Below are 25,545 nucleotides of genomic sequence, written 5' to 3'. Positions count from 1 at the left end.
AAGTGGAGATTTTCAGCATAGAAGTAGTGGTGGTGCCCACGCTGACTGTGTTATACGGTGATGAAGGTAGTGGTAATCAGAAAAAGAGCTGGATGAGAAATCTTGCAAGAAATTAAAAAAAAAAAAAAAAAAAAAACCTCACTTCTTTTAAGATGCTCAAAGTGTGACTCTTAACATGTGCCCATGTTTATACAAGATGAATTGTTTCTTCTTAGAGAAAGCTATATGGAAGTTACAGAAAGTTCTAGTGGTCCAGAGGACACAAGGTCTTTGAGACTGGATTCCAGAGCCCTATGGTCAGGGCTGTAAAGTTGGAAAAAGCCACTTGAGAAATAAACCTACTCTGCATTGCTTTCCTGCACCCAACATTCTGCCCCAGGGGGACCCCTACTAAGAGCTAGTCAAACCCAGCAACCCCAGGGAGCACAGCAAGGAGCCCCTGGGAAGCCAGCATTTCCAGGAAAACAAGACATAAATCAGGAAGTGTTTGGAGGTAAAAAGGGCACTGAAAAAGAAGGTATACGACTTAATGCCACCCAAGTAGCCAGGTAATGGTCAGGAACAGTGTAGCAGAGATGAGAGGTACCCAAGAAGAGGACTGAGAGAGGGCTTTGACCTTTCCTAGCTGAAGCTTGTTTTATGTGTGGGAAAAAAACTCTTGGGATCTTAGTGTAGAGCTCCTGTCTCCACCCTCATCCCCAAAACATTTTTCAGTAGCTTTAGAGAACCATAAACAGCCATGGATGTAAGGGATGTCCAGGCACCTATTTAAACTTCTTCATTCTAGACAAGAGCAAGTTGAGGTAAAGAGAGGAGAAATGTATGATACAGCAATTGTCCTCCAATAATTGTATTTTGTTCTGTACTTCTCAAAATTGTACAATTATAATCTTTGATAATTTAAAAAAGAAAAAAAATAGGAGAAATGGCCAGGCTCAATATCCATTTAGTGGCCAAGCACATTTAGAAGGCCGATTCCAAGAGAATGTGTTTTATCTTATACTACAGCCCCTCTACACCAACATCATAGGGTCTGGACTTTATCAATTTATCAGATTTAGAGACTTCCCAGTACATTAATTCTATTTGAGAATCCTTCCTGAAAATGCACTGTGTTTACTCATTGTTTCCTTATCTGGCCTGATAGCTCTTATAGTTGAGGAATTCTCCAGAGTATTCACATTTCTTTCTTCTTCCTCTTCTTCCTCATTTGGTCCACATTGAGAACATTTCTGAATTCCAGAAAGGCTCCCTGAAGGAAGCTAGTGGTCACATTTAGATAGCATTTGTCACCTTTTCACACAGTTAAGAACAACTGAGTTTGGATACAGAGGAAACGGTACAGGTGGATGTCTTAAAGAATCGTGAGACCTTTCATTTTGACTAAAAGCAGACGATCATAAAAATTTCTCATCTCTTCTATTTCCTGAACAGATATGCAGGAGAATATCCTGGGCCCCCTGACTCTGGTATCACAGTCTATACAAAGAAGTCCTGATCTGAGATTCAGGAATCCTGGACTCCACTCCAGTTCTGTCAACAACAGACTGAGATATTGCGCAAATCACTTCTGCCTTCTGGGCTTCAGGTATCTTTTAAAAAGTAAGGTTTGATAACGTGTAAGTTATTTTCAGGGTTATATGTGCAAAATTTTTGGTTCTGGAAAGATTTCTCAAGAAGACTCCTGAAGTAGTTAATCTTCTCCCTTTACTTCTTGCTCTTAAGAACCATGGACCTTGTCAATCACACATGGACCCAGAGTTTCCTCCTTGCAGGTTTCACTACCACTGGAGCCCTGCGACCTCTTGCTTTCCTGGGGACACTGTGCATCTATATCCTCACCTTGGCAGGGAACTTGTTCATCATTGTGCTGGTTCAGGCAGATTCTAGACTGTCCACACCCATGTACTTCTTCATCAGTGTCCTCTCCTTCTTGGAACTCTGGTATGTCAGCACCACAGTGCCCACGCTGCTGCACACCTTGCTCCATGGGTGTTCACCCATCTCACCAACCTTGTGCTTTCTCCAGCTCTATGTCTTCCATTCACTGGGCATGACTGAGTGCTACCTGTTGGGTGTCATGGCACTGGACCGCTACCTTGCCATCTGTCACCCACTCCACTACAATGCTCTTATGAGCAGACAGGTACAGTTATGGCTAGCAGGGGCCACTTGGGTGGCTGGCTTCTCAGCTGCACTTGTGCCAGCAAGCCTCACAGCCACTCTGCCCTTCTGCTTAAAAGAGGTGGCTCATTACTTCTGTGACCTGGCACCATTAATGAGGTTGGTGTGTGTGGACACAGGTTGGCACGCTCAAGTCCACATTGCAGTGATAGGCATTATCAATGCTTGCAATCTTGTGCTCATTTTAGGACTGTACGGGGGTATCCTGAGAGCTGTGCTGAAGCTGCCCTCAGCTGCAAGCCGTGCCAAGGCCTTTTCCACCTGTGCCTCCCATATAACTGTAGTGGTGCTATTCTTTGCCTCTGCTTTCATTGTCTATGTGGGGCCACCTGAGAGTCGCCCTGAAGGCACTGACAAACTTATTGCCTTGGTGTATACTTTTCTGACCCCTTTTCTCAACCCCGTTATTTACACTTTTCGTAACAAAGAAGTGAGAGAGGCTGTCAGGAGAGTCACCCAAAGCATTAGGGCTATGATGAAGAGACCCTGAGGATCAAGCCATAGGCCCTTCATTTAGTAAGGGTAGGCTTTAGCTGGTTAGTCAATCAACTAATTAATTTGTCAAATATACTGCATATATCAATTTACATGTATTGAGTATTATATCAGGGCAAATTGCAAAATTTGTAAAGGTGGTGAAATATGGGGCTGAACCCATACCTATATAATGTGGGTGAAAGATCACATAAATTAAAAATAATCAAATAATAACGATGCAAATTACAGGGTAGATTTAAAACTAAGAGAGATGAATGTGTTTTTAAGAATTTAGAAAACAAACTAACTGTGAGACTTTTCTCAAGATGAAATTTTTGGAGAGCCATTGAGAAAGTAGTAAGGGAGGTTGTCAAGTTTATTTTGAGATTTTCCTCAAGTCTCAGATTTTGGGATCCTAATCCCTGGGCACTGATTTGGTAGTTTTCTGAAAGTTCTCTCCAAATCAAACATGAAATTGTAGCATCCTGCTTGGAGATTCCTTGTATCTGGATAACATGGTCATAAATATACTGAAAGTACAAAAAGAAAATTCATTTAAGAAATAATTCTTCTGGGCAGCATTTTTTGAAATGACTGAGTATATAATTTAAGAGCTTCCTGTATTTGCCTAATGATGTTGAAATACTTTGGTATTTATTTTAACTTATTTTACTGGGAGAAGATGTGTGTAGAGTGACATGCGGATTATTTTTTCCCATAGAATAATTCTCCTGTATCTATAGAACATGATTGGCATGGGATTTAACAAAGATTTCTCTGGCCAGCCTTTCTGCTAGAGGCTTCTTGCTATCTCTTCTCTCTTTTTTCCAGAAGTAGGAGTGGGCTCCCAGCTTCCCAGAACCATTCCATGCTCTCACCCAGTTTCAGAACCTCTTCCACAAATATACCATTTATACTTGAATATTCTCATTCAAGTGTGTTCATTTTCTCATCAAATCTCTCATAGAGGCAAAATGGATGAATGTCCTCCCAAAGTCATTTAGTAAGTCAGTTTTTAAAAAAAAGTTAACTTTACTGAGTGAGAAGAATAAATAGCATCTTTTAAAAGAGAGGGTCTGAGTCTTCACCTTCCCTATCATTCCTTTCAGCTATGGATTTTTCATATTCTGTATGAAACTGGGAATCAGATTGTGTATGACTTATCACTTAAATGTAGGGTAACTAGAGAAAATCTTTTCACACATGATTTATATGAGCTAGCAGAGTCAGTTTTGGTAAGGTATTTTTTTTCCCCTACAGTCATAAAGTTCTAAAAATAAGAAATTATAGGTAATTCCTTTAGTTCTTTGATTCAGTGAACAGGCAGTAAAGTTTTTTAAGCTTCCCCAAACACAGGATTATTGATTAATTGTGAGAGAAATGAAGCTCGACGCATCACCTGGAATCTTCTCAGGTAAAACCTTAACCATAGATTTGGAGTTTTTATTTTGATGAGATTGTTTATCAGATAACTTTTAGAAACTTTGAGTCTTGGATGTAACTATTTGCAAGACTCAGCGCAATGTGAAGCAAATTCAAGTCTGAGAGCCATTTATCTAATCTGATTGGTGAGACTGATGGAGGAGTTAGGCGTGTGTAGCTCAGCCATCTGCTCCTCTTCTTGGGAACCAACCTGCCCACTTTGTCTGCTCTGCTCTCGGCCATGGAGGAGGGCTGTGGCTTTCAGCGTTTGTGGTAATCAGGAGGGGAAACTGTCAGGAACGCTAACACACCCACTATCATAGTAAAATGTTTGAAATTGAGTAAATATTTACCAGGCAGATACGGTGAAGGAACATAGAATACAGATGGACTTTAAGTGCAAGTCAAATTAAACAAATGCTAAGCAATAATATAAGGCCCACTGAAAATGTGTATTTTTTGTTCTGGAGATTGAATGTACAGCATGGTGACCATCAATGATACTGTAGTGTATGCTTGAAATTTGCTAAGAGGACAGGGTAGTTCTTAAGAGTTCTATTTAAAAAAGAGAAAGGAAGGGAGGAAAGGAGGGAAGGAGGAAAGAAAAATCATTAGTGTGTGAAGTAATGGATATTTTAATTAGTTTGATTATGGTGATCATTTCACAATGGATACCTATAGCAAAACATCAAGCTGTATACCTTAAAATATACAGTTTCTACTTGTCAGTTGTATGTCAATAAAACTAAAAAAATAAGTGAAAATAAGCCTCGGCACAATTAAGAGAAATAATATTATATTGATTAGTTTCTAAATCATGATGTAATCAAATTAGTAATAAATAAATGACAAATTTAAAATATCCTTATGCTTGATATTAAAAAACACTTCTAAACAGTTTATAAATCTAAGAGTATACCATAAGGGAAAGTAGAAAACATTTAGCCTTGAACAATAATAACAATTATAATTTTGAAACTAATGGGATAAAGCTAAATTATTTCTTAGAGAGAAATTCATAGCTTTAAATGTTTACATTATTAAAAAAAGTGTGCAAAATTGATTAGTAAAGTAAGCATCCAAATTTTAGGCACTTGGAGAAATAATATTAGGAAGAGAAAACAAAGAAAGTAGAAGGGAGGAAAATATAAATATGGAACAGAAATTAACAATAAAAATTAGTATATAGCAAAGGAGATATATAAAGCAAAGAGTTGGTTCTAAAACAAAAGTAAGCCCTTGACAAGACTAATAAAGAATAAAAGTGGAAAGGAGTAAAAATAAGAAATATTAAAAATAAAAATTTGATACAAATACAGGTTTAAACTACGAAATTTAACGTGGTAATAAGATGATGGTGTTAGTGGTAAAGAAGCCACCTGCCAATGCAGAAGATGTAAGAGATGTAGGTTCTATCCCTGGGTTGGGACGTTCCACTGAAAGAGTGCGCGGCAACCCACTTCAGTATTCTTGCTTAGAGAATCCCATGTACAGAGGATCCTGGCAGGCTACAGTCCATGGAGCTCACAGAGTCAGACACAGCTGAAGCAACTGAGCACAGCATAGCACATTAACAACTTGCAGTAAACAATTAAAGTTTTAATTAGCTAGATTCATTTTCAAAAAATTGAAATTATTAGTATCAACTTCAAAAGGGCTTCCTTGGGCTCAGTGGTAAAGAATCTGCCCACAATGCAGGAGACGCAGGAGACACAGTAGATGTGGGTAGTCCCTGGGTCTGGAAGATTCCCTGGAGAAGGGCATGTCAACCCACTCCAGTATTCTAGCCTGGGAGAATTCCATGGACAGAGAAGCCTGACCGGCTACAATCCATAGGGTCGCAGAGAGTCAGACATGACGAAAGTGACTGAGCACACAGAACTTCAGAAGCAGTAGAAAATCTTAGTAATATTGAATTAAAAGTTAAACTATTACCAGAAAGAAAACATTGGGCCAAGATGGCTTAATAGGTAAGTTCCACCAAATATTTAAGAGAAAGGTAATTTCTTTTTTTTTTTATAGAACTTATTCAGAAAGCAAATACACTGGAAGTACAACTTAACACATTTTAGAAATCTTGGAGGATACTAATACTGAAATAAATAAAACCACTATATGAAGAAATGAATCAGAGGTCAGTCTCACTCATTAACATCAATGCAAAATTCACCATTTAAAAAGTCTTAAGGCACATTTCAATAATAATAAAGTAATGATGACTGAATTTGGTTTAATCTTAGAAATGAAAGATTAATCTAACATTTGAAAAGTGCATAATATAATTGATAATATTAACTGTTTAAAAAAGAAAACCCATGATAATTTTCTCTTGATCAAGAATAAAAATGATTCAGTTCAGTTCAGTTCAGTCCCTCAGTTGTGTCCAGCTTTTTGCAACCCCATGAATTGCAGCACGCCAGGCCTCCCTGTCCATCACCAACTCCCGGAGTTCACTCAGACTCACGTCCATTGAGTCAGTGATGCCATCCACCATCTCATCCTCTGTTGTCTCCTTCTCCTCCTGCCCCCAATCCCTTCCAGCATCAGAGTCTTTTCCAAGGAGTCAACCTTTCGCATGAGGTGGCCAAAGTACTGGAGTTTCAGCTTTAGCATCATTCCTTCCAAAGAAATCCCAGGGCTGATCTCCTTCAGAAAGGACTGGTTGGATCTCCTTGCAGTCCAAGGGACTCTCAAGAGTCTTCTCCAACACCATAGTTCAAAGCATCAATTCTTTGGCACTCAGCTTTCTTCAAAGCCCAACTCTCACATCCATTCATGACCACTGGAAAAACCGTAGCCTTGACTAGGTGGACCTTTGTTGGCAAAGTAATGTCTCTGCTTTTCAATATGCTATCTAGGTTGATCATAACTTTTCTTCCAAGGAGTAAGCGCCTTTTAATTTCATGGCTGCAGTCACCATTTGCAGTGATTTTGGAGCCCCCAAAATAAAGTCTGACACTGTTTCCACTGTTCCCTCATCTATTTTCCATGAAGTAATGGGACTAGATGCCATGATCTTCATTTTCTGAATGTTCAGCTTTAAGCCAACTTTTTCACTTTCCATTTTCACTTTCATCAAGAGGCTTTTTAGTTCCTCTTTATTTTCTGCCATAAGGGTGGCATCATCTGCATATCTGAGGTTATGGATATTTTTCCTGGCAATCTTGATTCCAGCTTGAGTTTCTTCCAGTCCAGCGTTTCTCATGATGTACTCTGCATATAAATTAAATAAACAGGGTGACAATATACAGCCTTGAAGTACTCCTTTTCCTATTTGGAACCAGTCTGTTGTTCCATGTCCAATTCTAACTGTTGTTTCCTGACCTACTTATAGGTTTCTCAGGAGGCAGGTCAGGTGGTCTGGTATTACCATCTCTCTCAGAATTTTCCACAGTTTATTATGATCCACACATTCAAAGGCTTTGGCATAGTCAATAAAGCAGAAATAGATATTTTTCTGGAACTCTCTTGCTTTTTCCATGATCCAGTGGATGTTGGTAATTTGATCTCTGGTTCCTCTGCCTTTTCTAAAACCAGCTTGAACATCTGGAAGCTCACGGTTCATGTATTGCTGAAGCCTGGCTTGGAGAATTTTGAGCATTACTTTACTAGCATGTGAGATGAGTGCAATTATGTGGTAGTTTGAGCATTCTTTGGCATTGCCTTTCTTTGGGATTGGAATGAAAATTGACCTTTTCCAGTCCTGTGGCCACTGCGGAGTTTTCCAAATTTGCTGGCATATTGAGTGCAGCACTTTCACAGCATCATCTTTCAGAATTTGAAATAGCTCAACTGGAATTCTGTTGCCTCCACTAGCTTTGTTCGTAGTGATGCTTTCTAAGGCCCACTTGACTTCACATTCCAGGATGTCTGGCTCTAGGTGAGTGATCACACCATCATGATTATCCGGGTAGTGAAGATCTTTTTTGTGCAGTTCTTCCGTGTATTCTTCCCACCTGTTCTTAATATCTTCTGCTTCTCTTAGGTCCATACCATTTCTGTCCTTTATCGAGCCCGTTTTTTCATGAAATGTTCCCTTGGTATCTCTAATTTTCTTGAAGAGATCTCTAGTCTTTCCCATTCTGTTGTTTTCCTCTATTTCTTTGCATTGATTGCTAAGGAAGGTTTTCTTATCTCTTCTTGCTATTCTTTGGAACTCTGCATTCAGATGCTTATATCTTGCCTTTTCTCCTTGGCTTTTTACTTCTCTTCTTTTCACAGCTATTTGAAAGGCCTCCCCAGACAGCCATTTTGCTTTTTTTGCATTTCTTTTCCATGGGGGTGATCTTGACCCCTGTCTCTTGTACAATGTTACGAACCTCCGTCCATAGTTCATCAGGCACTCTATCTATCAGATCTAGACCCTTCAATTTATTTCTCACTTCCACTGTATAATCATAAGGGATTTGATTTAGGTCATACCTGAATGATCTAGTGGTTTCAGAAACAATAATAAAATTACAAATGAAAATAGCTTCCTTATTATTATAAAGGGCACTTTTAAAAACCATACAGCAGAACTAATAGTGATGTATGAAAACATTTCTTTTAAGATCAAGGACAAAACAAAATTAATGAGTAATACAACTTCTCCGTTCAGTTCAGTTCAGTTCAGTTGCTCAGTTGCGTCTGACTCTTTGTGACCCCATGAACCGCAGCACGTCAGGCCTCCCTCTCCATCAAACCCATGTCCATTGAGTCGGTGATGCCATCCAACCATTTCATCCTCTGTCATCCCCTTCTCCTGCCATCAATCTTTCCCAGCATCAGGGTCTTTTCAAATGAGTCAGCTCTTTGCCAAAGAGGTGGCCAAAGTATTGGAGTTTCAACTTCAATATCAGTCTTACCAATGAACACCCAGGACTGATCTCCTTTAGGATGGACTTCTTGGATCTCCTGGCAGTCCAAGGGACTCTCAAGAATCTTCTCCAACACCATACATAGTTCAAAAGCATCGATTCTTCAGCGCTCAGCTTCCTTTATAGTCCAACTCACATATCCATACATGACTACTGGAAAAATCATAGCCTTGACTAGACAGACCTTTGTTGACAAAGTAACCTCTCTGCTTTTTAATATACTGTCTAGGTTGGTCATAACTTTCCTTACAAGGAGTAAGCGTCTTTTAATTTCATGACTGCAATCACCATCTGCAGTGATTTTGGAGCCCCCCAAAATAAAGTCAGCCACTGTTTCCCCATCTATTTGCCATGAAGTGATGGGACCGGATGCCATGATCTTAGTTTTCTGAATGTTGAGCTTTAAGCCAACTTTTTCACTCTCCTCTTTCCCGTTCATCAAGAGGCTTTTTAGTTCCTCTTTGCTCTCTGCCATAAGGGTGGTGTCATCTGCATATCTGAGGTTATTGATATTTCTCCTGGCAATCTTGATTCCAGCTTGTGCTTCCTCCAGCCCAGCATTTCTCATGATGTGCTCTGCATGTAACTTCTAATCTACCTTTTATAGGTAGTCCTGGCTACTATAGCAAATAAGCAAAAAGAAAAAGAAATTAAAAGTACAAGCACTGGATAAAACTTGGATTATTTTTAGATGATATTTACACTGAAGCATAGGCAACCATGGGCTTCCCTGGTAGCTCAGCTAGTAAAGAATCCTCCTGCAATATGTGCAACCTGGATTTGATACCTGGTTTTGGAAGATCCCCTGAAGGAGGGCATGGCAACCCCGTCCAGTATTCTTGCCTGGAGAATCCCCATGGACAGAGGAGTCTGGCTACAGTCCATGGGATTACAAAGAGTAGGACACCAATTGAGCACTTACACATTTATAGATATAGGTACCATCTCAGCACATACTTAATCATCAGGCTTCCCTGGTGGTACTAGTGATAAAGAAGTGTGCCGGCTGTGATGGACTGCACAGAAGCATGGCACAGAGGAGCTACCCTCACCCAAGGTCAGGGGTGGCAGCCAAGAGTAGCTACCCGACGTCCGAGGTCAGGGGTGGCCGCCAAGAGGAGCAACCCCACGTTCAAGGAGTGGTGGCTGCATGGGCACAGGAGGGCCCGAGAGGAGCTACTCCACGTTCAAGGTCAGGAGAGGTGGTCATTAGGAGATACCCCTCTTCCAAGGTAAGAAGCAGTGGCTGCACTTTGCTGGAGCAGCCATGAAGGGATACCCCATGTCCAAGGTGAGAGAAACCCAAGTAAGACGGTAGGTGTTGTGAGAGGGCATCAGAGGGCAGACACACTGAAACCATAATCACATAAAACTAGCAAATCTGATCACACAGACCACAGCCTTGTCTAACTCAATGAAACTAAGCCATGCCGTGTGGGGCCACCCAAGACTGGCGGGTCATGGTGGAGAGGTCTGACAGAATGTGGTCCACTGGAGAAGGGAATGGCAAACCACTTCAGTATTCTTGCCTTGCGAAACCCATGAACAGTATGAAAAGGCATTTATGGATAACCATGGATAAATTGTTAGCATTAATATGTTTGGCGAACTTGCTAGATACCTCTCAATGAAAAAAAAGCAACACTGTATTATTGTATAATATGGACAATCATAAATATAATTAAATAAAAATAAAATACATATAAAATACTTAAGAGATATTCAAGACTTCTTTGAAAATCCCTATAAACTTGCATTTAAACTGATTATATAGAATTTTTATATAAATGATAATATAGAACACATTCATAGATGGGATATCAATATTAGAAAAATATTTCTTGCTCTGAATTGACCTATTAATAAAACAAAATCTCAAACAAAATTCCAAAAGTGGTGTCCATGGAATTTGATAATCTTTCCCAAGGACAACATGATCATGCCATTCAAGAAGAATAAATAGAAGAAGTGGCATATCAGTGTGATGGGGATTTCCACCAGGCATCCAGGGAGTCAGATTTACAAGATAATTTAGTTATACTCAGAGGCCTATGAAGGTGACAATATTAGAAAAAAATATATAATTTAAGTTTTGATTTATATTAAAGAATTCTTTTGAACCTGATGCTTTTATCTAATGGCCTTTTAGAACCAGAACTATAAAGGGCCATGTGGGAATGTATTATCCATATGAGAAGGTGAAAAATATTCAGAGATTGAAACCCAGAACAGGAGGTTATAAGGATACCTGTCAGTTTATAAAATGTTCCACATAATGCTCAGCTTAAAAATTGCCAAAAGCATTAGATGTTTTGGATTCCTACAAGCTGAAACAGAAGTAAGAAAGTTAATGTGATTATTGCTTTAGAAATTGAAAGCTGTTCTGAATTTTTATAATGGTTCCTCTTGAAGAAACAAAAGTTAGACTCATTTTGTGTGGAGGGAATTCAAATGTATCTGAAATGACTAACTACAAAAACAAATTATAACCACTATTAATCTTTCATATTGGACAAGCTTTATGTCATTCTAAAATCTACCAAATACTATTTTATGAAGTGAAAGGCACTTAGTTGTGTCTGACTCTTTGCAACCCCATGGACTACAGTCCATTGAATTCTCTAGGCCAGAATACTGGAGTGGGTAACCTTTTCCTTCTCCAGGGGATCTTACCAACTCAGGGATCAAACTCAGATCTCCCACATTGCAGGCAGATACTTTACCAGCTGAGCCATCATGGCAAAAAAAAAATGAAGGCTTATGTTTTATGCTCATAATGGAAATTAACAGCAATATAGTCTAATTTCTTTTCCCAAATTCATAGAATCAAAACAGATGTGGTTTCTGCCAAGCAGAGTAGACTCCCAAGCAGAGTCAACATCAATCTTATTGAGCAACTTTGCCTCATTTTGATTAATATGCACAATTGTCTAGTTTCTGGGGGAATTATATAACCATATTCTTATGCTTCTCCTATTAACAATAATCAAGATATTTAGAAGTTTCTAAACAAACATTGAAGTCCAAGTGATGATTTTGTAGATTCCTTTCAATTATAGCTTATTTCCTTCTTTATAGCTTATTTCCTTCCTTTCCTCCTAATGGTTTATTTCCTTCTGACTCACTTGATGCCTGGTGGAAACCCTCATCACCTTGACATGCCAGTTCTTTCTTCCTCAAAGGGACTTAGATGACATTCCACTGTGATTGCTGCTCCCACCAGGGTTTGCTGGTGTTATCTCTGCCATCAATAAATTATATAAAGGGCACTGCCTTCCAGTTCTGAGGTACAAGGTATGGCTCTCTAAAATTCTACATTTGTCAGTTTCATCTAAGTGTAAGTAAGAAAATATTTGTAGAAGAATATCTATTGGCTCTACATTCACTTCAGACAGTTTTGCTGAATCAATACTTTCTGGGTAAGTTTTTTAGGCATAATGACAGATGAAAATAGACTCAAAACACTAAAGTCAGAGAAAAGTCATTCAAAATAGTGCATATGTTTTTTTTTTTTTTTTTGTGTGTGTGTGTGTGTGTGTGTATTTAAAAAGATTCCTAAGTTATAGCCTTGGATACAACTATGGTCCATGGACCAAATCGGATACATCAACTGTTTTTGAAAACAAACTTTGTGGAACACAGCCGCATCCATTAATTTATATATTGTCAATGGCTGCTTTTGTGCTGCAGCCACAGGGCTGAAGGGTTGTGACAGAGACATAGGATTTGAAAAACATAAAATACTTCCTCTCTGGTTCTAATAAGAAGTTTGCCCATCCATGCCAACAGTCACAAAGAGTCAGACACGACTCTTGTCTGACTTGGGTCTGACTCTTTGTGACCCCATGGACTGTAGTCTGGCAGGTTCCTCTGTCCATGGGATTCTCCTGGCAAGAGTACTGGAGTGGATTGCCATTTCCGTCTGCAAGATATCTTCCCGATCCATGTGTCTTGCGTTTCCTGCATTGGCAGGTGTATTCTTTACCACTAGCACTACCTGGGAAGCTCCAGTATTTATATATTATCTAATAATGTATAGACTGGTAAACATAGAGTTGAGTAAATTATTATCTTAGGGCAAATTATATTCTCAGGACAAATTAATAAGTGGTCACTTACCATTTTCAAGTTGGTTAGACATCTCACTGCTGATTCAGATTCTGTGATACCATTTTTTGAGGTTTTACACAATACTTTCTTTTGGCCCTACTCAGTTACTACCTGGGCTTCTTATCTTCTATTTCTCCCTGCCTGCGTGATTCCAGTCATGTGAATATGGCCTGAATATATCTGGGGAGAAAAGGAAAAATGTGCTTTAGATGAGAGTTTTGTTAGGACAGCTTATGAAGAAGGAATTCATAGGGCCTGCACTCCATCTGAGGCCTGTTCATGCTGATCATGCTTGGCCACCTTTCCAATGGACTCTGAACTCTGTGTTTAGTGCCTATGAAAACAGCAACAGAAGGATAAGACCACCTCCAGACAGGGGAACCTTGAAGATCATATCTAGGTTAGTCATCACCTAAGAGAAAACTTACACTAATCATCCCTTCCTCCAGACAGGGCATAAAATTTTCTGTATCTATTGGAGTGTAACCTCAGGTTTATTGATTATTGGCTAACTGTTTGACTGTTTGAGCACATGAGCACATAGCATGTGAATGATGGGGTTATTGAGATTGTATTTTCCTTGGTTTATGTAGGTCTCAAGGAATTTGGAGTGGTGGGTTCAGTCACGTACACATGGGGTATAAAAGATTTTCACAAACACTGGTCGGGATCCTTGGCTGAGAGGAGACTCTGCTGTGGGCCTGCTGGTGTAATAAACTGCATTACACTATCTGCACTGTCCTTCTGAGTGAGCTTGTTTCCTGGAACACGTGGCTACAACACTTATTGCTGGAAAAATAAACTTTTCCTTGTTGCTGCTGTTGCTCAGTCACTCACTCTTTGTTACCCCATGGGGTGCAGCACACCAGGGTCCCTGTCCTTCAGCATCTCCTGGAGCTTTCTCAAACTCACGTCCACTGAGTCGCTGATGCCATTCAGCCATCTCATCTGTCAGGAAGCATTTAACAGGAGGCTTCCTGTGTGCTGTTTTGGATCTGTCAGGAATCCTCTGTCCCTTATTAATTCCTGAATATTCAGGAATTAAGTGAAGCAACAAGCTACTCCCAGGGGCTGAAGTATGCATGCATTTCCATGCAGTGATAAGCAACTATTTATGACCCTCTTCCTTTGTATGAACCAGATGGTAAAAGTGATTATTTACAACCCTCTCTCTTTCATATGGATGACCTCATGTTTCCTTGATAACTCGTAAGTTTTTATTTTATCTCTGCTGAAAATAGCTGCCTTGTAAGACACATTGTGTTGAATAAAACACCTGTGCTCCATCAGAGCTTTGGTCCCCATGTCTTGCTTTCTCTCTCTCTCTCTCTCTCTCTTTCTTTCAGGCTGATCCCCTGGAGCACAGAGGCCCTCTGGGTTCAATTTCCTGCCCGGGCTTCTAAGACCCTCTCGAGAAGGTGCTCTGAGCCTTCACCCCCTCGAGAGGACACCTGAGGCCTTCATGAACAGAGCAAAGCCCCATGCAGGGGCTTTATTGGCTTTCTGTGTAAACCAAGGAATATCAGCCTCTTTCTCTCTCCTTTTCTTTCTTATCAGTAGACTCTGGAGCACCAGGTTCTGGTCCATTAAGGACCTCAACACATCCTCTGTCATCTCCTTCTCCTCCTGCCTTCAATCTTTCCCAGCATCAGGGTCTTTTCCAGTGAGTCAGTTCTTCTCATCAGGTGGCCAAAGTATTGGAGCTTCAGATTCAGTATCAGCCTTTCCAATGAATATTCAGGGATGATTTCCTTTAGGATTAACTGGTTTGATCTCCTTGCAGTCCAAGGGACTCTCAAGAGTCTTCTCCAATACCACAATTCAAAAGCATTAATTCTTTGGTGCTCAACCTTCTTTATGGTCTAGCTCTCACATCCATGCGTGACTATTGGAAAAACCATAGCTTCGACTAGACAGACCTTTGCTGGCAAAGTAATGTCTTTGCTTTTTAATATGTTGTCTAGGTTTGTCATAACTTTTCTTCCAAGGAGCAAGTGTCTTTTAATTTCATGGCTGCAATCACCATCTGCAGTGATTTTGGAGCACAAGAAAATAAAGTCTGTCACTGTTTAAATTGTTTCCCCATCTATTTGCCATGAAGTGATGGGACAGGATGCCGTGATCTTATTTTTTTGAATTCTGAGTTTCAAGCCAGCTTTTTCACTCTTATCTCTTTCTTCTTTTCCTAAGAAATGTTTATTTCAAAATGACTTTCATAAAAAGGATCTGGGGTCTGTCACAGCAGTCTCTACTCAATCAGCAGTGGCACTCAAAAGTTTCACTAATAACCTGGTGTGCTTAATTGCGTTTGACTTTCTGATCCCATGGACTATAGCCCGCCAGGCTCCTCTGTCCATGAAATTCTCCAGGCAAGAATACTGGAATGGGTTTCCATCTCCTCCTCCAGGTGATCTTTCTGACCAAGGGATCAAACCCATGTCTCCTGTGTCTCCTGCATTGCAGGTAGATTCTTTACCCTCTGAGCCATCAGAGAATCTAAATTATATACTTGTCAGATTTGTGGGTAAAGTTGGGAGGAATACATAAAAGGGCAACTGGCAGAATCAGAATCTAAAAGTATCTGAAAGCTCTTGGAAAATTGATTGAATTTCATAAGATAAACTTTAATGTAGTTAAGAAAGGGCCTTGTGCTTGGTTTTCAAAACAAACAAACAAAAAGTACCATAACCATAATAAAACTTCCCAAACAAATATTGGCAGGAAAATTTTTATATCCCATTTTAAAATTATACTAAATATTTTTTCTAATCCAGACACTATATTAGGCAATAAAAAATATAGCATTGAATGAGAGTTTCCTGGTGACCTAGTGATTAGGATTCCTGGCTTTCACTGCCTGGCCTGCATTCAATCCCTTGTCAGAGAACTGGGATTTCACAAGCTGAATGGCATGGCTCCTCAAAACCCCAAATATAGCATTGAATGGACAAATACAGAGCAAAAAACATCTCTACCTTCATGAATCTTATATTCAATTTGGAAATAGATAATAAATTATTAGAAATGGGAGGAATGTAGAAATTCATAGTTCTCTGCAAGCATCTAATAGGAGAATCTGGCCTATCTTGGTTATAAATATTGTGTATGTTTATGTGTGTGATAGAGGGTATCAGAAAAGCCTTTTCTTATTTATTCATTCAGTATATAGTTCTTGAATATCTACTTTGTGCAAGAAAAAATACTTGGCACTGAATGATGTATTAAGCACAGTTGGCCTTTCTCTTCACCAGCTTTATCATATATTGATAAAGAAATAAACATATAAATAAGTAATTAAAATTTGTTCTGTGAAAGGAATGGCTAGGATGCAATGGACAGAAAAAGCATTGAAAGATAGGGCATATATATAGATAGGGTATTTATACAGTGTGATCAGATCAGACTTCTTTGAGGAAGAGATGTTACTGTAAGAATGAGGTATTACATTGGTGAAAGGGGTCAGGGTAGAGGGATACAGTAACAGAATTCTTTTCTAGGACTGTCCCAAGTAGAGGGAAGTGCGATTAAAAAACATAATAGATTTAGGTGATTTCTATTTTTGCGTGAAATCTTGGTGGCCTTGTTGCTCTTTTCAGGAGGTGAGACTGTTGAGTCACTAGCACTGACTATTGCTTATCAGCTGCAAGTTTAGTTAACCTTCTAATTAAATTTATTAAGACACTCAGTCACAGAATTATCTCCAGTAACTGACAGGATCCAATTCAGATCAATTCCTGCTTCTTTGGACCTTCCCTTGAATCACCTAACATGAAACCATACCACTAAAATAAATTCTTTTCTAACAACCCTTTACTGAAATGCTCCACAGTCCATATGATGTGCACTCTCTCTCATTGCAATAAGTCAAATTTTGTTAAACTCTAAGGTGTGTTCCTATCCACTGTGTGGAAGGCATTGCTGTGTGCTCTAATTCTAAAAGCAACCTAAATATACACACTTTAAAGGTGAAGAATATAGGTTATGAGTGGTTAAGTAATTTAGATGCCTTCACAGTTATTTGGAGGAATTTAATGAAAAAATATCTACTCTACATCTACTAAGTGAAACAGAAATATGTGCGGACACATTTTAGAACCAATATAGTTACTTTTCCTATTAATTTTCACATAACCCTCACAACATAGATTTATACATGAGACAATATAGATTCACAGAGATGAATGACTGCTTCAGGGCACATAGATAATGAGTGGTGGCCAGGTGGCTATGTGCCCTTGGTTATTCCATCAACCACTGAAGGCAGTGAGCTTAGAAGTGATGAGCACAGGTTCTGGGGTCAGAACACTTTGCTTCATAATCCTGACAAGGATTTGTACTAGCTGTGTGATCTTGGATATATTTTTAAACTCTCTGTGCTTCAGAGAGTTTAACATGAGAATAACAGTTGTACCAACCTTATAGCAGAGAAGGCAATGGCACCCCACTCCAGTACTCTTGCCTGGAGAATCCCGTGGATGGAGGAGCCTGGTGGGCTGCAGTCCATGGGGTCGCTAAGAGTCAGACACAACTGAGCGACTTCACTTTCACTTTTCACTTTCATGCATTAGAGAAGGAAATGGCAATCCACTCCAGTGTTCTTGCCTGGAGAATCCCAAGGACAGGGGTGCCTGATGGGCTGCCGTCTATGGGGTTGCACAGAGTTGACACGACTGAAGCGACTTAGCAGCAGCAGCAGCAACCTCATAGAGAAATTGCAACTATCATATCAGTTGATACATACATTCTACTTAGAACAACATACTTAGCAAATGATCATTAAATGGGTATTTTATGAGAGCCAGAATGAAATTTAGGTTTCTGAGGCTCTAAGCTTTTTATTTTATTTTTTTAATTTCCGGAACAACCACTCCTATCAGAAAGTTTTCTCAAAGAATGAACAATGTTAGGCTGGATTGGGAAAATAATTAGGAAAACTCATTATTTGAAAAGATGAGAGGATATACAAAGTCTTTTTGGACTTGTGAGGCAAGACAAGGAAATATGAATGTATGTTTATGGGAAGAATTGTAAGGTTGGGGGTCATTTCTGCAGAGCCAGAGGTCAAGAGTCTGTTGAGAAGTCACTAGCAATGGGGAGAGGAATAGGAGTTGAAGAACTGGTGAAAAGATGACAAGCATTTGGGGAAAGGCTTCTCTGAGTCCACCTGGTAAAAGATAGACGTGGCCTCTATCTAAATGCTTTCCCGGGAACCTCGCCTAAGCCTGATTTTCATCTGCTTCTGAGGCTGAATGTGTCCCCCTTGCCTGTGTCCCTCGTGGCCTGAGAAAGTCAAGGTTAGCTCTGGGGACTCTGCCCCACGGGGATGGAATTTCTTAAAGAGGAGAAAAGGCTTCTAGGTACAGTCTCTATCTCCCGCATATACCTGAGCAAAGCGAGACAAAGGCAGATACCAAATGATGTTCAGTGGCTGGTAGGTGATCTGAGGATCTGAAAGGGGGGACCTCTAATAAAGGATTTGAAAACAATATTTTGAAGTTAGAGAGTTAGGTTGGCAGAAAGATGACTTAAATGGTGGGGACTTGAGATGTCCAATTCTGAGAATCAGAGTTTCTAATTTAGAGGAAACTTTACAGGTTACCTTATCCACTGTCCTCTTTGATACTTAATTTCACTCTACAGCCAAGAGATTGGCTAATGGCTATTTCAAGAGATAAGAAGTTTCCCTGTATACTGCTGTAGACTGGCTACATTCTGGCAAAGATGGCAGAGAGTAGAGGTTTCTGAGAAAATCATTCATGACATAGGAACTGTAACTAAGAAGGTCTAATGAGATATTGTATCATCTCAGGAGCAGCTAGCTGTATTTGAAAACGTTTCATGTGGAGAGGGCTGTACATAGCTCTCTCACTGGGGACGTTAAAGACACTTGATGATGAACCAGTGTTAAGATCTAGAGGTCTTCAGAGTCCTACTGAAATTATTCAATGTTTGTAAGAACTTACTCAACCTACACATACAGTTAGCTTTGTTGAAACAAAGCTAATTTGTAGAAAGATAAAATATCATCAATAACCGTCACTCATCAATACCACCAATAAAGTGCTCACTCAGTCATGTCTGCCACGTAGCAACCCCATAGACTGTCTCAGGCCACGAGGGACACAGGCAAGGGGGATACAGCCCCAGATACAGATGAGAATCAGGCTTAGGCTAGGTTCCTAGGAGGGCACTTGGATAGAAACCACGTCTGTCTTCTAGCAGGTAAAACTCAAACTCCAAGCCCTCCTACAGTTCTTCCCTAGAGAATCCATGGGAGTCTCCAGGTGACTGAATCTGTGTCTCTTGAATCTTCTGCACTGGCAAGCAGGTTCTTTGCCACCTGAGCCACCAGAAAAGCCCCTCAATAATCCTTACCTATACACAAAAAATGATCAAAACATTTCTTGGATTTAATTTTTCTGGGTGAGTCAGGGTAATGGTTTTCGACAGAATTAGGGGAAAGAAGGCAAGACAAAACTTGAGCTGCTAAGTTTAGTAGGGATATTAAACTCAAGACACCAAAAGAATAAGAAGGATGTGTTCAAATGCAATAGAAAAACAAATTTATCTACAAAAAATTCAAGTATGATCAAGAAACAATGAGCTGACAACTTCTCATTGTTCTAGGCACTGGTGGGGGATATACAATAGTTAATAAGGTATCACATTTGCTCTCAAAGATCTTACAATTTATGAGGAATACAGACATTGTAAAGTTAATGTAATATGTTAAGTGGACTCTGCAAACATTATGAGAACTTTGAAGAAGGAATACACATTTTCTGGGGGATTCAGAAAAGGTGTCACTAACGAGTTGACATTTGACCTCATTGTAAAGGATGAGAAGCAAGTTACCAGATGGAAAAAATGGGCTGAGAGGTAAACCAGAAGCAAATGGTGCAGAGGAGCAAAGGTGCCAGGTTGTGATCAAGCAAAGATTTCTGTTTTAGCATGTTTGTCTCTTGCAATTAGAGAGGTTAATATATAATACCTTTAGAATTAGAATAGATTCAAGAGGATGTCTTAAACACTAATTACTTTGAGTCATTTTAGGATTTACAAATATCAAGCCCAGAATTTGATTTCCTCTGCAGGGTATTTTGGGTTCGGGAACAATGTTTAAATTTAAGTATGAGGTATGAGTTGAAGGGAAACTATTGGGAGGGGAATCTACTAATTTTTAAATAATTTCCACATTTATTTGTTTGATTAAGCAATTAGCTTTTACTGAATACCTTTAATAAGTTATGACAAATATTAGGACTACAAAAATAGGAAGAGACTGCAGTTTGTCAGTTTGGGGGCTATAATATGGACTGCTGCTGCTACTGCTAAGCCGTTTCAGTCGTGTCCGACCCTGTGCGACCCCATAGACCGCCTACCAGGCTCCCCTGTTCTTGAGATTCTCCAGGCAAGAACGCTGGAGTGGGTTGCCATTTCCTTCTCCAACGCATGAAAGTGGAAAGTGAAAGTGAAGTTGCTCAGTCCTGTCCGACTCTTAGCAACCTCATGGACTGCAGCCTTCCAGGCTCCTCCATCCATCGGATTTTCTAGGCAAGAGTACTGGAGTGAGGTGCCATTGGACAGCCCTCTGTAAATGTGATGTGACTGATATTGGTTATCATTTTTATGCATTTAAAGTCACATTACTTGTGGGGTTTTTTGTTTGTTTGTTTGTTTTTAGTTATGATGGTTTCTTTTCTTTTCCTTTCTTTTTCTTTTTGAATCTGCTTCACTTTGGTCTTGAGAATAAGAATGTCTGATATTTGTTCCTATGAAATATCATTAAGCCAGGTATATTTCTCACTTATTTCTGTTTTTCTGAAAATGTAGGATTTATACTAACTGCCACTTTATCATGTTTATTTTTTAGCCTTCATTCTCTTACCAGATGTGTTAACACTCCACTCATCTTTCCATCAGTGATACCCACAGGCAAATTCACACCTTCATCTCTGAGCTTGGTTAAAGTAGTCAAATATCAGTGACGTTTTCAAAATCTGCATATGATCAGGTCATTTACTGACCTAATATTCTTCAATGGCTTCCCCGACCTTTTGGAGTAAGATCCTAAATCATTGGGTGAGCTTTCCCAGTTGCCCTGTCATACTGACAAGCATGTGTTTCCCTAAATCAGGCTGCTTCCTGTTCATCATCTGCATGTGTGCTTTTTGTCTGAAATGTTTTTTTCCTCTCCCAGGTAACCCCTACTATTCCTGGAAAATTCTATTCAAAGGCTTCCTCCTCTGAGAAGCCTTTCACAGTCTTCCTGCCTTAGCGCTCTGTCGTGTTCTGTACTTCACAGGCTGTATCAAGATGACTGCTTTGTCCTCTTCCCCAGGAGGATGCAAGATTTCTGGACACAGGGATTATAGCTTGTTTCACTCTGTATTCCTTATGCCGGATACATCTGAATCCAATAAAGTTTTAGAGCGGTGAGCTGAACAATTAGAAAAGGCTTGTTACTGCATTAATCTCATCGACAAAATTCACCCTGAACTCGAGTGGCCTTGGCCTGCAACAGCTTGAAGCAGGGCTTAGGTTCCTGGCCAGAGGTTGAGGCTGGGTCATGGCAGTGAAAACACCAAATCCTAGCCATTAGACAAGTGATCAGTGACAAAGGCCCTTCAGCTCTGCAGAAAAGAATTCCCACAAAGATGGAAAGTAGTGAAACACGTAAAGTATTTACTAGGAGGAAAATAGTATAATATGTGTAGACAGACAAAAGGGCAGACTCAGAGAGTCCCTGAGTCACACTCTTGTGGCAGTTTGAATTAGTTTTATTTTCCAGGTTTTCTTTGGCCAATCATTTTGATTTTTCTGGTTCACTGTTCATATTTAGTATATTTCAGGATTGTCCCATGTGTGCACACACATCTCTTAGCCAAGGCGGATTTCATGTGTGGTTCGGGAGGTCTCCTGACTTTGAGGAGAAATATGTGGCCTGGGCAGGGGCCAGCCTCCTCTCTTAATTGTTCTGCTGGTCTCATCTTGGAGTTTCAGTCCACAGGGAATGAATCTCTAGTTGCTTTACCCTGTGGGGGTGGGGATGGGGAGAGTGCATCTACCTCCTGTCTCAAACCTTTGGAGACCTGACTGAAGGAAAACTATGAACCAGGTTATAGTGAAACAGAATGCTTGGGGAAGGTCACATAGCATAGAGGTAAATAGCATGGAGGTAGCATGCATAAGGTGAAATTCTGTTTCTGTACCATGGTATCTATATGAAATAGAAAATCTTCATAATCTCACTATTTTCTCTTAAATGTTACCATTGGTAAAACATGTATAGCAATGGTACTTATCTGATTGGATGTGTGAAAATTAAGTAAAATATTGAATGCAAAGCACTTGTAAAATGCTCAGTGCACAGTGAGTGCTAATGAGAGTTAGCTATTATTACTTTTCAGTTCAGTCAAGTTCAGTTCAGTTCAGTTGCTCAGTCGTGTCCGACTCTTTGTGACCCCATGAATCGCAGCACGGCAGGCCTCCCTGTCAGTCACCAACTCCCAGAGTTCACTCAAACTCATGCCCATCGAGTCGGTGATGCCATCCAGCCATCTCATCCTCTTTCGTCCCCTTCTCCTCCTGCCCCCAATCCCTCCCAGCATCAGAGTCTTTTCCAATGAGTCAACTCTTCGCATGAGGTGGCCAAAGTACTGGAGTTTCAGCTTTAGCATCATTCCCAGGGTTGAAATCCCAGGGTTGATCTCCTTCAGAATGAACTGGTTGGATCTCCTTGCAGTCCAAGGGGCTCTCAAGAGTCTTCTCCAACACCACAGTTCAAAAGCATCAATTCTTCGGCACTCAGCCTTCTTCACAGTCCAACTCTCACATCCATACATGACCGCAGGAAAAACCACAGCCTTGACTCGACGGACCTTAGTCGGCAAAGCAATGTCTCTGCTTTTGAATATGTTATCTAGGTTGGTCATAACTTTTCTTCCAAGGAGTAAGCGTCTTTTAATTTCATGGCTGCAGTCACCATCTGCAGTGATTTTGGAGCCCAAAAAAATAAAGTCTGACACTGTTTCCACTGTTTCCCCATCTATTTGCCATGAAGTGATGGGACCGGATGCCATGATCTTCGTTTTCTGAATGCTGAGCTTTAAGCCAACTTTTTCACTCTCCTCTTTCACTTTCATCAAGAGGCTTTTTAGCTCCTCTTTACTTTCTGCCATAAGGGTGGTGTCATCTGCAAATAGCAATAGCAGTGGTAGTAGTAATGAAAGTTCTGCCTTTAAATTAAAAAAAAAAAAAAAGACTAAACAGTAAAGAGACACTTTTGAGTTGAATTTTGCAATTACTTCAATTTAATTTCTCCTTTCCTTCCTCTCCTCAGCCTCTCATGGAGCCACACAACCATTCAAGCCTGGCTGAATTTGTGCTCCTGGGTTTCCCCAGGGTGGGACATATCAGGGGCTGGATTTTTGTCCTGCTGCTGCTGGCATACCTGTTCACTATCTGTGGCAACATGCTCATCTTCCTAGTCATACGACTGGATGCAGCCCTACACACACCCATGTACCACTTTGTCAGTATTCTTTCCTTCTTGGAGCTGTGGTATACAGCCACCACTATCCCCAAGATGCTAGCTAATCTTCTCAGTGATAAGAAGACCATTTCTTTTTCAGGATGCCTCCTTCAGACCTACTTCTTCCACTCCCTAGGGGCCTCTGAATGCTACCTTCTTACAGCAATGGCTTATGACCGATACCTGGCCATTTGCCGGCCCCTCCACTATCCTGCAGTTATGACCCCCATGCTCTGTGCCAAGATGGCTGCTGGTTGTTGGACCTGTGGCTTTCTATGTCCCATATCTGAAGTCATCCTGGTCTCCCAGCTCCCTTTTTGTGGCTACAATGAAATTCAACACATCTTCTGTGACTTTCCACCTCTTCTGAGCCTGGCCTGCAAGGACACATCCACTAATGTCCTGGTGGACTTTGCCATCAATGCCTTCATCATCCTTATCACCTTCCTCTTTATTATGGTGTCTTATGGAAGAATCATTGGGACTGTGCTGCAGATAAAAACGATCGCAGGAAGAAAGAAGGCCTTCTCTACATGTGCTTCCCATCTTATTGTGGTCCTCATCTTCTTTGGGAGCATCATCTTCATGTACGTACGGCTGAAGGAGAGCTATTCATTGACCCTTGATCGGACACTTGCTGTAGTCTACTCTGTACTGACACCACTAGTCAACCCAATTATCTACAGTCTTCGCAACAAGGAACTCATTAAGGCCATTAAGAGAACCATCTTCCGGAAGGGAGAGAGAGCTAGTCCCACCCAACACTGACATTCTACCAAGGTCTTTCCTCCACTTCAATGTTGTTCTCAAAAAATTCTATTTATCTTTGTCCTAGCCTGTAATAATCTTCCTATCATCACATATGCAATGAATCCCATCTCCTCTTACATTCTCAAAGGCTTTACTTCTTTTTATGTTTTCTTTATTTTTTACATCTTTATGCTTTTATTATTTACTTGAACAGTGCTTTCTGCATTTAAGAATACTTTAGTATCTCCATTCTTAAAAACAAGCCTACACATTTCCTTCAGGCTTCCCTAGTAGCTCAGCTGGTAGAGAATCTGCCTGCAATGCAGGAGACCCTCATTCGATTCCTGGATTGGGAAGATCCCCTGGAGAAGGGATAGGCTACCCACTCCAGTATTCTTGAGCTCTCCTGGTGGCTTAGACGGCAAAGAATCCTCCTGCAATGTGGGAGAGCTGGGTTCAATGCCTGGGTTGGGAAGATCCTCTGGAGAAGGGAACGGGCTATCTACTCCAGTATTCTTGTCTGGTGAATCCCCATGGACAGAGGTGCCAGGCGGGCCATAATTCATGGGGTTGCAAAGAATTGGACAACTGAGGGACTAAGCACAGCACAGCACATATTTCCTTGGTCATATATGTCCAGCCAGCTAGGGGTCTATTTCTCTGTTCTTTTCCAGTCACATTTCTCAATATAATGAATGGCACAATCTATCTTTTGTTCTTCACATCCTATTCACTTTTCAACCCATTTCAATCTGGTTTTGGTTCAGACCTTTCAGCCAATATTTTGCCACAGTCATTACTGACCTCCACACTGCCAAACCCATTAGGTACATCTTGCCTTTCCTCTTATCGAGCTCCTTATGTAGGTAAACAGTTCCTCTTAAGAAAAGTTTGTCTCTCAGATTCCATGTTATCAATGTCTCTTGATTTTCTTAACTCTCTAATTGGTCTTTATCAGTGGTCTTGTCATGTAGCCCTGTCTTCTTAGATGCTCAGAGTTATTCCTAAGAATTTAAATTCCATCTCTACTGATATCAACAATTCTTGAATTTATATCTCCAAGCCAGAACTCTTTTCTGAGCTTTAGACTTTTATATCCAAATACCTCTTAACAATCCTACCTGGGTGTATTAAAATATTTTAAAACTTAACTTGTTAAAAAGAGAGTTCTTTAATTATAAGATTATAATTTTCCAATCTTTGAATATT

At 40.2% G+C, this 25,545-nt stretch overlaps 2 protein-coding genes across 2 annotated transcripts; both read left to right on the top strand.

Moving 5' to 3' along the window:
- On the top strand, positions 1,730-2,674 carry LOC102185520 (olfactory receptor 6N2). Its single transcript, XM_018046537.1, has one exon. It carries the CDS (start codon positions 1,730-1,732, stop codon positions 2,672-2,674), a length of 945 nt encoding a protein of 314 aa, XP_017902026.1.
- LOC102185795 (olfactory receptor 6N2) lies at positions 23,401-24,354 on the top strand. Its single transcript, XM_005677307.2, has one exon. It carries the CDS (start codon positions 23,401-23,403, stop codon positions 24,352-24,354), a length of 954 nt encoding a protein of 317 aa, XP_005677364.2.

Source organism: Capra hircus, chromosome 3, assembly GCF_001704415.2.
Source record: "Capra hircus breed San Clemente chromosome 3, ASM170441v1, whole genome shotgun sequence".
In the NCBI taxonomy this organism is placed as follows: Eukaryota; Metazoa; Chordata; class Mammalia; order Artiodactyla; family Bovidae; genus Capra; species Capra hircus.
Note: the sequence above shows the minus strand (reverse complement) of the source record. Positions and strands in the feature narration are given on the sequence as shown.

Bases quoted from the DNA above. Each gene is read 5' to 3' on its own strand.
- LOC102185520 (XM_018046537.1), top strand. From the start codon at position 1,730: ATGGACCTTGTCAATCACACATGGACCCAGAGTTTCCTCCTTGCAGGT.
- LOC102185795 (XM_005677307.2), top strand. From the start codon at position 23,401: ATGGAGCCACACAACCATTCAAGCCTGGCTGAATTTGTGCTCCTGGGT.